This window comes from Ostrea edulis, chromosome 8 (genome assembly GCF_947568905.1).
Source record: "Ostrea edulis chromosome 8, xbOstEdul1.1, whole genome shotgun sequence".
Taxonomy (NCBI): Eukaryota; Metazoa; Mollusca; class Bivalvia; order Ostreida; family Ostreidae; genus Ostrea; species Ostrea edulis.
This window is the reverse complement of record NC_079171.1, coordinates 49,931,226-49,946,126: the sequence shown is the minus strand read 5'-3', so window position 1 is coordinate 49,946,126 and position 14,901 is coordinate 49,931,226. Positions and strand designations below refer to the sequence as shown.

General features: G+C 33.5%; 1 protein-coding gene across 5 annotated transcripts in view; it reads left to right on the top strand.

Moving 5' to 3' along the window:
• LOC125661866 (transient receptor potential cation channel subfamily M member 2-like) overlaps positions 1-14,901 on the top strand; it is a 113,387-nt gene that overhangs the window by 14,434 nt on the left and 84,052 nt on the right. For all 5 annotated transcript variants that reach the window (XM_056146381.1, XM_056146382.1, XM_056146380.1 and 2 more), the window contains 9 exons: positions 328-488; positions 757-825; positions 1,181-1,313; positions 1,679-1,832; positions 2,172-2,283; positions 3,532-3,640; positions 9,716-9,972; positions 10,169-10,276; positions 10,924-10,983. In XM_056146381.1, coding sequence (XP_056002356.1) covers positions 328-488; positions 757-825; positions 1,181-1,313; positions 1,679-1,832; positions 2,172-2,283; positions 3,532-3,640; positions 9,716-9,972; positions 10,169-10,276; positions 10,924-10,983 — 1,163 coding nt within the window. The remainder of the gene's footprint in view (positions 1-327; positions 489-756; positions 826-1,180; positions 1,314-1,678; positions 1,833-2,171; positions 2,284-3,531; positions 3,641-9,715; positions 9,973-10,168; positions 10,277-10,923; positions 10,984-14,901) is intronic.

The window sequence follows — 14,901 nt, the reverse complement described above, 5'->3', positions numbered from 1 at the left end:
ATCCACCTCGAATGTTTCCAAGGGGTTCGTATTAACCATGCTCTCATTTGATATTCTTAAGGTTATTTATGAGAGTGATGCATTTTTGTTATCTTCAAAATGTTCAACGTTTAGAGCATTTAAAAGGTTTTTTTTAATTCCTGATCCCGTTTTCAAACTTTAGAGTGTTTATAATTTCGACACTTTAAAGTTAATTTTATCAGAGGTAATATGCATGGCAAAGTAGAATCAGAATCAGACAACAATTTAGACAAACGGACTGATATTTTTTGCGAGATCACAAGCCTTGAAACTAATACAATGTCGTCGACGATCTTTACCAAACAGATACTTGGATCATTTATCGTGGAGAGGAACATGGGTTGTCAAAATGTATCCGGGACGCTTACCGAGATTACGGAAATATGGAATTCGGTACCAAGAACAAGAAAAGGGGTCTAGATCACAAGAAACGACACGTGAAGTTAATCAGAATTACAGAAACACAAGTAAAACACTGGAGGAATTTAAATTCCCCCCTGTAATAGACATACATTGGGACCTTAAAATTTGTCTTGCAAATGTTATAAAGAAATCCATTTAGCAAATTTCTTCTTTTTGCCTTTAAAGTAAACATTTTGAAACGAATTGTCAATATATTCTTTGATACTATTGAACTTTTTTTAAAATGGAAATGTCTAATGCATCTAAGCCTACTACTCTATCATATCTACCAATTAGTATTTCTAATTTGACATTTGTGTATGTTGTTTGCAGACCAAAGATGATCTTGCTCCAGAGCATTGCCTCTGCCTGAATAAAATAAAAGATGATGTTTCTGAAGAAGTGAGGAAAAAATAAGATTGGTGTTAAAGTAGCTATTGATTTAAGAATGATATAATTTCGGAAATCTATAAATTGTCAAGGGTGGTCCTTTACAAATAAGCAATATAATGCTAGACAGTTTCAAACTGTGTGCATCATAAAAACTAAAATACGTATGTTACCGTCTGTGCATGAAATGTAAATAACAGAAAACTTAATGCTTTATGGAACGAGTGAATATATTACAAACGCATCCAATATGTCATTGAATATTATCTCGCATGCGCAAGAACCATACTATAGAATGAAATGTATGACATGGATGCATACTTTTAAAATGATATTCGTCATATGAATGTGAATTTTTTACAAATAGAAAATGAGAGACAATGCACAGTCTGAATTTGACTACAGCATACAACTGCCAGGTGTGGAAAAAGATATGATTACGTTTGCGAAATTCATTTCTAAGAAGAAAGACATATTTCCCAGTGAAAAGAAGGACTTCAGTAAGTTTCTATTTCACATGAAATTAAGACCTGGTTTACAAGAAATGAAGAAAACGAATGGCGAAGACCAATTTCCTCGATGTTGTTTTACTGTGTTGAAGTGTTTGAACAAGTGTTAATGGAACTGACAGAATGTTATATATATAATTTAAACTAAAGCTTATTGCTTCATCTGATGGGCTTTATATTATTAAAAAATTACTTGTAAAAAAAAATATGAACAGCACTCTTACTTCTTTTCACGGACTTTGCTGCTCTATGATAAATTACTGTATCCTACTTAGGCATTATTGTATCCTATTGTCGTTTACACACTGTGTAGTCCACTTCTATATATATCTTATCCGATAAATTGTATCTTCTAGGAATCCCGGTACCTGTGCCTATCGCAATTATTGTTTGCGAGGGAGACATTTTCACAATTGCACATGTAGAGGGAGTTTTGGAAATGAAGCTACCAGTAGTTGTAGTGAAGGGATCTGGAAAAGCCGCAGACCTGATCGTGGATTACTTAGAGAAGTAAAAATAATTACTCATCAATATCATGTTGTTCATAGGTTACAAACATTACAGATGATGAAGGTCAAATATGAACCAATATAAGATGACAGTGACTAATGGCGGGATCAACAGAAAATGACCAGTACGGCGTTTATATGTCGATGAGTCGTTCAATGTATATCCTTACAAAATTATATATCCATTATATATGTATGCGATTCTGTTGGAAGCATATCAATGATTGACCATATCATATATAGAATTCGGATACAGATATGTATGACATTTTCTTTTTCCTCAGTCCAATCTGAGAAGTATGTGTAGCCCAGTAATCATTTTATTGTTTTTTCTATGTAGTCCAGAATCGCTGAAGAGAAAAGCAGGCTCACTACTTGGAAGTCGATTTAATGACCAAAACTTCAAAAAATTGGAGAAATGCCTTAGAAAAATAAAAGAGAAACAGAAATTGGTGAATATACTTAATCGGATTTTATTAAGGACGTATACTACAACAGATAAATTTGATATGAATGAAAAGTTGGGGATATATAAACCAAGAGTTTGAAATTGAAAAATTTCAAATTCACTTAATTAGTCAAAAAGTGCAGTTTTACTAAAGAAATAAATCTGCTGAACTTAACCCGCGATCCACAGTCCAGTAATGGGCGTGCTAACTTACTGATCTCCCCAGCTAAGCAATGTTTTTTTTTAAATGAATTAGCGAATATTGCTGATATTTATATCATCTATGTTTTAAAAGAAAGTCAGCCATGATGATGATGTAGAGTACGTCTTTTTTTTTTTTTTTTTACATACTTCTGCTTGATTCAAGTCCAACTCAAAGAGTATCACACTGCTGGTGACAAGTCACAAATTCGGTGTTATGTCTGCGTCACTGTAAGCGTTGACGCGATAAATAAATATGCTCCCTCATAATCGCTACTGAGTAGCATGGGTATGTCTATATTCATGGTGATTGTACCTACAGGTAAACCCAACTAGTCGCCACCTATGAGTACGACCAGACTACGCTTTAGTACGTGTCACTAAACCAGTTAATTAAGCAATATCTGTAGATATTGAAGGCAAACTAACAACTCAACTTTATGACAAACGTCCCATATTTATGTAGCAATATTTCATCATCACCTGCATATGGTGTTTATGTCTTTCAACTGTTTTGATACGTAAGAAACTTGTCCTACGTATGATCATTTTTTAAATCGAGGTAGACTATTGACAAACAAGTTGATGGCGCAGGTGTTTCAACATGCTTGTTTAAAGTCAACCTTTCGCAAATTCTATGGTCGTTGTAACGATCGAGTTTACCACTACAATCTTTCATTGATTCAAATGAAATATGACGTGTTCCATACCGATTTTTAGGCCATCTCTGGTGTATCATGGGGTCCGTGTTTGCCTAGTATGTATATCAACTACTGTTAAAACACACTGATGAAATTGTGTGTATATGCATTTACGGAGGGATGCAAGGTTCCCAACGGTCGTTTTAATCGTGCTAGGTTTGACAATCCTACATTATTGTATGTCAGCCTATATCTTTTTAATCAAATAGAAATTTAAAATGAACACGAATTAAAGATTATTTTTCAAATTATGATTTTTTGGTGTAGAAATGTACATAGTCCTAGCTATAAAACATTGGCAGAACTATACCATATATGAATTTGTTAAATTATAGATCTACAAATTGCAGGTAAGCTTCTTTGACGTTGACAAAGATGCTCCTCTGATGTTTTCGAACACCGTGGGAGATGCCATTGTAAACTGTTACGCCATGGAAAATATTCTAAGCAACAAGGAAGGTAGGTTACATCCCCATAAGATAATTGACGTGTTTATTTAATTGAGATTGATAAATCCCTATTCTGTTACCCTAAGACATCTTGGTTTACTTGAAACAATGAACTGATTCCAAGAACTCAAAATGCAGTGTGCTAATGTAAGGTCTTTTACTTTGGTTAATTTCGAGGCCGTATTCACAAAAGTAATGTTATACAGAATTTTAAGCATAATTGGATAGTTGAAACTTTTGAATTGCCCTTAAATTGCCCAAATGTACAATTTTTCTGTAGAATGTAAATGACAGGTTGTAAATACTGAGGATATCACTATTTCTGTATTTGGACAACCACCTTCATCACCTGAAAAGTATTTTTGATAAGTGTATTCTATGTATTTATATAACACCGAATTTGTGACTTGTCACCAGCAGTGTGATACTTCGTTTACATAGCTTATTTTCATTTATTTATTTATTTATCATTTATTTTTATTTTTTTTGTATTTGTTACTTACTATTATCTTTTATAAATTATGCATGGTTAAAATAGAATCTCTCTGGGTACGAGTTAGCTTTACTATTGGTCAACGTAATTGGGTTAACTCGTTCCACTTGAGATTAATTAAGTTTATTGTTTTTCTTTTCGGACATTTTGGATCAGCTCTTTGGACGAATAAGGCATGTCCTAATTCGCTCCACTTTTAACATTGATTCGCAAGCCTAAAGACCAAAAACATGTAGTCTGCGTTGTAAATACGTTTGTAGATTAGTGTAGTTGCAGTACTAGATGTATTTATATGTAGTTTTTGTTATTATGCTCCGTTGATATTGACCACATTATGTAATTGTTTTCGTTTGTCCTGAAGAAGGGATGGGTCGTCCCGAAAATTTGACAATCTCGTTGTTCGTGTCATTGGTCATTTTAGTGCTTTGTATAATTTTTTGTATTTGACCTTGTGTCCATGTTGTGGATCCGACACTTTGAGGTATCGGGTGTTGTTGGAACTTCAGTGCTTTTATATATATATATATATATATATATATATATATATATATATATATATATATATATATATATATATATTTCATACGTATATATATTAAAAGAAAGAGAATAAATAGTACACAAAGTTAAAATTTTAGCGCAAGCGCTTTCATTTTATAATCCTCAGGCGTTACATTTTAAAATAGTCATAAAGGCGTCCTAACATTTCACGTACATAACGACGTCATAAGCGAATAAAGGAAAATGTTTTTACGTTAAAGTTCATATGAAACGATATCTGAAGAAATTGAGTTATGTATGGAAATTCATTAATCAAGGTTTATTAAACAAAGATTATTTTTGATGATCGCGGCTGATCTCCCTTGCTGATGACATCAAAAAGACCCACAGTGATATAAACAACTAGGCCTTATAATATGAAAGGCCTATAACGAAGTATTATAAAACTATATAGCTTTGAAAAATGCCAAAGTGTGCTGCATTTAATTGTAGTACATATGTTAGGTTGTACAAGAGGGTGCATATATACCTCTTCGCAAGGGATACCAGATTTAGAAGAAAAAATATATGGGTATACAAAATATCCGACCCGATGGATTCAGTGTTGCCATGAACATTGCACTTCAGTGCATCCGTCGGTAGCCAAACAATGTGGACACAAATAGATCAATTTCAAATCACACGCTGTGTCAATAATTATATATTTTCCAAACTCTATCAGTCAACAGTATGCATATAGTTTCATCTTTATTCGGCCTACACGTGTAATATGCACATGTACCTACACGAGTATCCCAAAAGTGTATAATTTTTATTTTCTTATTATTAATTGTAAAATTCATTTGAATTAAATTGTAAATAAACCTTTAATTCTGAAATTGAAAAAGAAAAGCATGAAGTATCATTCAGAAATTATGATTTATATTCCATATAGAGGTGACTGGTCTACTATATCCGTACTGATATTACTAAACATGTTTATCAATTTTTTTTCTCATTAAAATCATATTTGAACAGCGGGGATGTAGTGAGAAAGTAAATATCTGTCATCGAATTATAAACCCAAGCAATATTTCACGATTGAAAAATATAGAAGCACCCCCCTCTCCATCGTCGCAAACCACGGTTTTTAGTCCACTCACGCTCCTTCATGATGATGGAGAGAATCAAATAGAAGCCCCCTCTCCCATTAAAACAACGATTTGTGAATTTTATACTTAAATTGGGACACTAGCTAATTATGAAGAACCGTGAGCAAGTACAACAGATGGCATCCATGATAAATTTACCACATTTAGGGTACTCTACACTTACAAGAATATTTTAGCGCTATTTCAATATTGTGGTTATTCGTATCCCGTGGGTATCCGGGTTAGAATAGGTCCTTGAGCAGTACCCCTTTACTTGTCGAAAGAGGCGGTTCTTCGAATGAGACCGCAAAACCCGAAGTCCCTTGTCACAGCAGGTGTGGCACGATAAAGATCACTTTCTGCTCAATGACCATAAGCGCAAAGCATAAGCCTAAATTTTGCAGCTCTTCACCGGCAGTGGTGACGTCTCCATATGAGTGAAATATTATTTAGAGGGGCGTAAAACAATATTCAATCTCAATCAATAAATTATCTTATAAAAAGGAAAATGGGATTGCCATTACAGATTTTAAACTATTTCATAAATGAAATGTACACAAGTTCAAACGACTAGAACTAATCTGTTTAAATAGATAGTTAAACTTCAGTATCTGATGGCATGGGGTCTTGAAATCCACAGGCATCTGCATGATGAATGGACAGTACTCCTCCCTTCCATTCTGATTTTTTGCGGCGATAATTTCTCCAAAATATGTGGATTCTCCGTCTAACCCATCCCAATTTCGATTTATCCCACCTTTGGTGTGTCCAGGGGTCCGTGTTTGCCCAACTATCTATTTTGTATTGCTTGTAGGAGTTATGAGATTGATCACTGTTCGTTATCTTCACCTTGCATGTAATCGTTTGACTCTCCCATTTTTTGTAAGATTTAGAGATTGGATTTCTACCGGCTTTATTGTTACCGGAAGAAGGTCAATCTCTAAATCTTACAAAAATTGGGAAAGGATTGCATAAATCGAAATGTGCATGGGATAGACAAGGAATTCATGCATTTTGGAGGATAAATTATCCCCGATAAAAAAAAAGGTCAGAAAAGGAGGGGGTAGTAGTGGCCATACTTCAGGTGCCTGTGTAGTGTTGACTTCTTCAATATCATCCTCTGTTGAAGAACGTTATTCGCTTACCGTGCATCATTCCTGACTGATTTAAACTGATTTTGTTGAACCACGAATTCGGGCAGTTCGTCAGAAAAAAAAAAATAGTCCATATCCGTTAGATGCAGTGATATATTTAGTTGAAGAAAACGGTAGGCCTACACCATTTTCATTGCGTTGTTTACATCGATGGGTCGTTGTGACGTCACAAACACACATAATCAAGAACGATAAGCGGATACCAAATTCATTCTATGTACAGTTTACAGCTTTATTTCTTATCAATCCAAAGACATTTTTTTTTTATTAAACACTGTTTGACCTTCATTCATACGCATCTTTATGTTTTTAAAGTAAAATACTATTGTTAGAAATAGTTTCATATGACCTTTAAGCATATTATGCCGTCATAGATAGTAACAGTAAACATATTTCACAGTAAGCTAATGAGAGCTGCTTTTAACGTCTTAATAACGTTTCTTTTTCTTTTTTTTCTCTTCGGGAAATAGCATTTTCTGTATACAGTTTATAAAACGGAAATACACTGAATTGTCCGTGGACACACACATCTATATGCTCACTAACTTTAATTTTTCTGTATTCGGGTGCTGAAATGTGTTGTTTATGAACTCATATAATACGAGTATATCTATGACGTCATAGTATGCTTAACGTAAAAAACCCTTTCCCTTCATTCCTTTATGAAGTTATGTACGTGAAATGTTAGGACACCTTTATGACGTTAGGCCATTTGAAAACTATTTTAAAATGTAACGCCTGAGGATTTTAAAATGAAAGCGCTTGCGTTAAAAAAATACCTTTGTGTACTGTTTATTCTATTTGTTTTAATATTTTATACTGGACACTGATTGTTTTTTAAAAACACAATGTGGATATATATATACGCAATATAGATACGCAACATCCAAAGTATCGGTTCTAATAGCAAATAGGAGGTCAAACAAATAAGGATATAAGAAGTACTAAAATGACCAACGACATGTATAATAGTGAGTTATCAATTTTTCGGGACGACCTGCCTCTTCTTCAGGACGGTAGAATAATACTATAGAAAAAAGACTAATTAAAAATGAAAACTAACACTAAAAGTAAACTACAAAAGCTGATATAACAAACAGTGTAGGACTGGTTAGTTCAGTTCAGTCTTGATGTTCGATTAGATCATTACTTTTCTATTGCCACATATTACACTCGATGATTTTAATATGTTGACGTTATCTTTGTTATCAGCTTTTGTAGTTTAGTTGTGGTGTGTAAGTGTCCTTTTTTATTTACTTTTCTTTTCTGTATTTTAGTGATTTCTCTCTCTCTCTCTCTCTCTCTCTCTCTCTCTCTATATATATATATATATATATATATATATATATATATATTAGTGTTAGTTTTCATTTTTAATTAGTCTTTTTTCTATAATAATATGTATATACGTGACACGGGAGGTCTATTTGATGACTACCTGTTTACCTGATCAAGAAAACCAACCTTTTATGAGTGCAACCAGAATGCAGCAAAGATTGACCCCGTGTCCTTGAAAGTTGAATTTTACAAATATTTCTTGTTTTCTCCTAATCTTTAACGTTGCTCACAGTTTTAATAGTTTTAACAGATGAGTTATAAATCGATCATATTTCATGTACTACTTTCTTGTGACAAGAAATTTATTTTGATACCAACTTTGCTGTCTTGTCACCATGACTTTGGACCTCTTTTAAGAAAATAACTTAGATATTATGTTTTGAATTGATTAAGGTAGGATTTCCATACGTTTGATTACTAGCTTGAAAATACGGATGTATATTTAATTGCTGTTATAAAATTTAGAAATTCATTTCAAAATTAAGGATTATCTCCCTCATGCATAGCTCTTATCCTTGGACGAATTTGGCTCCACTTTTTTGGCACGCTGTTTTTGGCTATATTTAGCTCTAAAACTTCATAGTTATCTCGGATTTCAAACATTTCGGTTGAGCATCACTGAAGAGACATTATTTGTCGAAATGCGCATCTGGTGCATCAAAATTGGTACCGTATAAGTTTTACATATAGCTTCCCTATGGGCTGACCTTATAATCATACAATGCTTTTTTGCCGTATGACCTTGTATCATGCTTATATCGTGACCCTATGGGCTTCTTGTTTAGCAATATGTTATAAACGTTGAATATATTAACTAAATATTTTGAACCGTGCACAATTAATACTTTTAGTCTATTGTCCTTGTTTACAGAATCTAGGAATTAATTACCAAATAATATAAAGGAAAAGGAGGAAAAAAACCCAAAATATAGACCAAAAAAAACAAAACTACACAGTTTGTCATGTCTTATAGAAATGTTCGAAGCATTGTAAAAATAATACATTTAGTTTCGGAACAATAAGAATATATATGGATATTTACAATGACAAGTATAACACATATATAGATCAAAACCATATTTCCATGTCCATTTTAAAAAGAAACATAAGTTATAAAACATTTAAAGAATAATACAATGTAACAAAGAAATAGTTGTCTCTGAGTGTGAAAATAGATAACACACGTAGGCGTTAACATATTATGTACATTAATCCTGATTACAAAATCATATTTGCAAAATGGTATGTATCAAAATCTTGATGAAATGTACATGTATGAAACTACTGTAATTTGACCCAATAATGAAATTTGAAATATATAATTAAGTATATTATTCAATAACGTAGGCCCCGAGTTAATCATGGTAATCTTTGTAAGACCATAGCATAAATCAGAGCATTCTATTGTAGTAAAAAGTGTATTTATTTTTGTCCAATGTTATGTTAATCTATCGACATATTCAATTCAGAAAACTCTGGAACGGGGAGTGTTTACGCCAAAAGATCGCCTCAATATGACAACATATCATCCATTGGACGCACAATGCTAAATCCAGATTCGGTCACCCCGCAAGAAAATCAAATGGCCAAGGTTCTTAAGAAATACAAAAACCCCAGGACGAATGTCTTGAAATCGACCATCTTCACGCCCTCGTCATTGCCTCTGTACTTTTATTTTGGTTACCAGTTCTTGCAGGAGTGCAATTTACTGCAGAGTTGTGGTCATGTAAGATACATAAATAATATACATTGAATTCTTCAAAAATCAAAATGGCGTAAACCTCAGTTTCCTTAAATTAACATTACGTCTGCCTTCGTTTCAAATGTGGAACACTGTATACATTACTAACTGTTCTCGTAAATTGAACTTGGAAACGGGATACAGCAATCGTTTTCCTTCACGTGACTTTGTTGTATTTCAGATACTTTTATTAGAGGCGCTGAGATCCAACAGATGTGACTATGTGCGGGTACTTCTGGACCATGACGTAAAACTTAAAATGAAGGATTTACCCAAATTGTATCGTCGTGTAAGTATATAATCTTAATAAATCTCCTTTGGAGAAGTATATCATTAGATCCATAATATCAGCAGCTTATCTGTATTGATAGTGACAAGGGATATAAATATTAGAAACGGTTTTAGTACAGCGCACCTGCTATGTATTAATGACTAGCCATTCGTTATACCACACAGATGAGGTCATCACAGTGTACTTAACATCTATCAAAAGTTCACCATACATTACAGTCATCATTAAAACGTTGACGTGACGTCATTCCTTTGCTCGTTAAGTCTAAACATTACCTTTGACCGTCCGTTATCAGTGAACAATCTGATACTACAATTGGAATTAAAACCAAACTATCTCGCTGCTTACGTCTTTCAAAATAGGACTGTCTCAGGTAAATCAAATTAATTTCAAAGTTAAAAAAAAAACACGTTTCAAACTGTGATACTTTAGCACATAATGTTATATGAGGCATATATTCAATACAAAAGTCATCATCCGTTATAATGAAAACAACCACAACGCACCTGTTAACCATCAAAAATGAGAACCGTCATACAGTCTCAGCACGCATATCAACCATCCGTTATACTGCACTTGACACAGTTCCCAGTGCGTCAAAATTCCTAACTATGCATTTATATAAGCTTTGATTTTACTTTCAGACAATAACCTGTACGGGTTGTGAAGATGATGGGTGTCTGCACATGTATGGGATTTTGAAGGTTTGCACAGAAATGATTACGAATTGTATAATATCAATGTTATTCATAAGGTCCTAACAGAAGAACCCAGATATAATATGGGTGATTTGATTGGTTAGTTGTATTTTGCTTACCCCCCCCCCCCCTCGTGAATTTTTCATTCATGTGAATACTTTGATATTATTACAGATTGAATGCTATCTATATACAAGTAGGTGTATGGATGTTTGCATCATGGGGGTGAATGAATAACCGAAACGCATGGTAATCTGTATGTTCAGCGAATCACATTCTGCACAGATTATTTAATACTCCGTACTTCATTTGTTTATACCTCGTACGTAATACAAACACAATACATATTAATTTCGTAAAATAAAAATTTATGCTCACAATAAGTTGTTCTGACTGTTATGCAAACCAATTAATGTCGTATGAATGAACTCCAATTCAAGGTTAGGTTTATTGTAAGCTAGTGAATGTTTGTATATTGTATCTCCGAAATTTCTTCACGCATGTGGAGACGTAATCTGGTGTAAGGGAAGTGATCCACCTTTGACCTTTGCATGACACTTATAGTTTTAACAGTGAGGTTTATTTATCCTTCGTTTTCAATTCATGAATCACTGTCATCCTGTCACTACATTGTAATACTTGCTCGTAATCTCCGATGTGCATTGACCTCGGAGGTCACCAATTCGGAAAAAAAGCGAAATAGAGACAATGGGCACGTGTCAGATTTGTAAACAATTTAACATGCTAATCTTATAGAAAATTCATCATAAAAAACTTCATTTGAGTGAGACATTTGTGTACGTATTACTTTCTTATACTTATAGTACTTGTTGTTATCCATGTAAATGTATTTGGGAAGAGAACACCAATCTTCCGAAAGTAAACTGGGTAAGTGAGATAGTTTCCCACTTTACTTTCGGAAAGTCGGTGTTATCTTCCCAGATACAATATCTTCAACCAATAAAAACTGGGCGCCACCAGATAACTGAACAATTGTTGAGTGTGGCGGTAAACATCAATCAATCATATGTTATTGTTATGAAAACACTACAAATTCACTCACTAAAATGTTTATTTAACACTTAAAATGAAGATTTGAAACAATTTAGGTAGTTCTGAGAAATTTGAACAGAAATCTTTACATCTTCCCCAATCTAACAGAGTCATTTACATTAGTTATTTAATAACATTATGGGTTGTAAGTATACAATAAGCATACACTGATAGTACATGCGATGAATTACAGTATTTACCATAATGACCACTTGCAAATTCAAAATAACCATAACACAGCTAGAATATAATGCCCAAACAATTTTCAATTGACCAGTTTTGACCGGTTTTAATCAGTATTTACCAAAATTGGCATTTGAACATAAATTTGTACATCATTTTTTATTTTCCCCAATATCTTCAATTTGATGATTAAATATTCCCAATTTTCAAGAAATGGCATTTCCGAAACATGCCAAAATAGACTGACAATTAAATCTCTGTTTAAAGAATGTTGTGACGGGTAGTATTCTGATGTGTTCCAGTATTTAAAAAATAGTTTATTCATCTGTTGTGTTTACGCAATGCATACAGTCACGCACATATAATTTCGCACACATCTACATTTCTAACTTCCATGACTTCATAAATTCCATGTGAAACTGTAACAAAATAAATGTTTGCCTTAATTTGTATCAAAAACGGTTCATATCAAATTTACAAATACTAGTAGTTAGCAATTCCACATGTAAATAATACACATACTTCCTTGCGCCCATATTCGCACGCACAGTCGTGAACACACCAAAACACCTGCTCAATGTATTTCTCGCAAATTTACCTCTCACAACAGAAGAGTCGCAGACTCATAGCTAATTCGTTCATGAAATATTTCACGTAGGATAAACAAACTTGTTACTGCAGTAACATGGCTCCCCACATTTAGATAATAAATTTCAACAAAAATCATTTGCATAATCAACTGTTCGCACAATAAATTTTCTCGCATAATGTCAAGTATTCATATGCTAGTACGTATTACGCCACTGAGATCCGCAGTGTTCCATCAAAGAAGATGGCACATTTCTTACAGAACGGATTTGTCTTTCCCAGACACCTCCCATGTGGCTTGCATACTGTCAATATTTTGCCGGTATGAATATTTGCTGTTTCAGTGTTTTCATTTTCAATAAATGTACTCAAAAGTGTCTTTTCAACCTAGCATAAATGACCATACTTACTAGTCGATAAATATAGGTATATATCTAAATTGTATCTCAACATGATAGACGGTTTTCAAAACTTCCCGTTTTATTCTATAGTGAGGTATAGTAGACGGCAAACTCATGAAGCTCATTACGAGGTAAAGAATGTTTCCAATGTCAAACGTAGTAATTACAGAAAACTTTGTTTATATAAACCTAATTCATGTGTCAGAAAAGTTTGGTAAGCCCGTCCGATTAATCGCATTACATAAGCTTTGTTGACTTCAGTGGGAAGTCAGAAAATATAATTCCTAGTTCGTACTGTAAATTAGATGAAGTCAATGAACCGTGAAATCATTTACTGACTAACTGCTCAGATGATCATATATCTCACATGAGGAGGTTATTTGTTTCATTTAAATTTCACAGTTCCTCGGTAAAGAGATGGGTAATTCTTTTCCCTGTGTTGCTATTATTATGGATACAAAAGAAATCAGAATGATAAATTGCTGCCTTAACAGCAGATTAAGAGGCAATGGAAGTATTATGAACATTGAATTTTATCTTTAAAGATAAATATCTTAATGGTGATTCGGGTCGAAAATATCGTCATACACAGCTTCTACACCATCGACAATGTATGCCAACACCCTGCTCTTGACCTATATATACATTATAAACTTCATATGTTGGCCCAGCTCATATTTAGATTTTAGACTTCTGTATATCATGGTCATAAATTCTGGTCATCAATCAGAATGTCTTTCTTCATTCAGATTTCCATAGACGATTTCTAAAAGCATATATAGTTGAAGCAACTATATGAAGTTGAATGAAAATATGCGACTAGACCACACCAGAAACAATGGGAAAAAATATTTCAAATCAGTGTAAATTATTTTTTCTCTTGCGATCAAGTGGGCTAATTGCGACACAAACGATTAAAATATCAACAGTCTCGTGAAAAGCAGCATAACTAAAGCGAAGTGTATACATATTTCATATTTCTTCGGGTACATTTTGTTTAATTTGCACCTCTCAGATTCCTGACGCGTAGTAGTCTGTTATTACTTATTGACCAAGGAGATTGTGGATATTTGTATCATACATCATGAACAAAGATTAGAAACGCATAAATATATCAGAAAACATTGCATGCAGCTGTGTTTTCACTGTAGACCAAAAATCGTGACAGTAACTGCAGTAAGCATAGCCTGAAATGTATACACGTGTACTTGTACCCACGAACTCAGAACTGTTACAATCATGTGGTGTAAATCTAAAACTTGTATATAAAAGCACTTATCTGGGCAGTTTCTAGTCTGTTGAACATGTTATAGGTAGGCTATTGTTGGGTATAATGGTGTACTTTTATCTAGGATATTCTGAACTTGTAGGTGTGCACAACAACTTGCACAGGTCTTATACAACAACTGTATACACGTTGAAGTTTGAGTGCAATGATGTAAAATGCAATGCCTAGTAGACACATTTGTACCATACATATGTATCATTTTTATACGACTTCCATATTCAATAGCGAACATCCTTGAATACATGTAGAACAAATATGAAATATTAATACAGGCATGCAATGACTGGCGGAACATTATTAATACATTAAATGATGAAGTCAATTTGGTTGTTCATTTGTCAATGTTTGATATAGTAATAATTTTGAAACCAAACAAAAAAAAAATCCAGAGAAGAAAAGAAAATACAAACA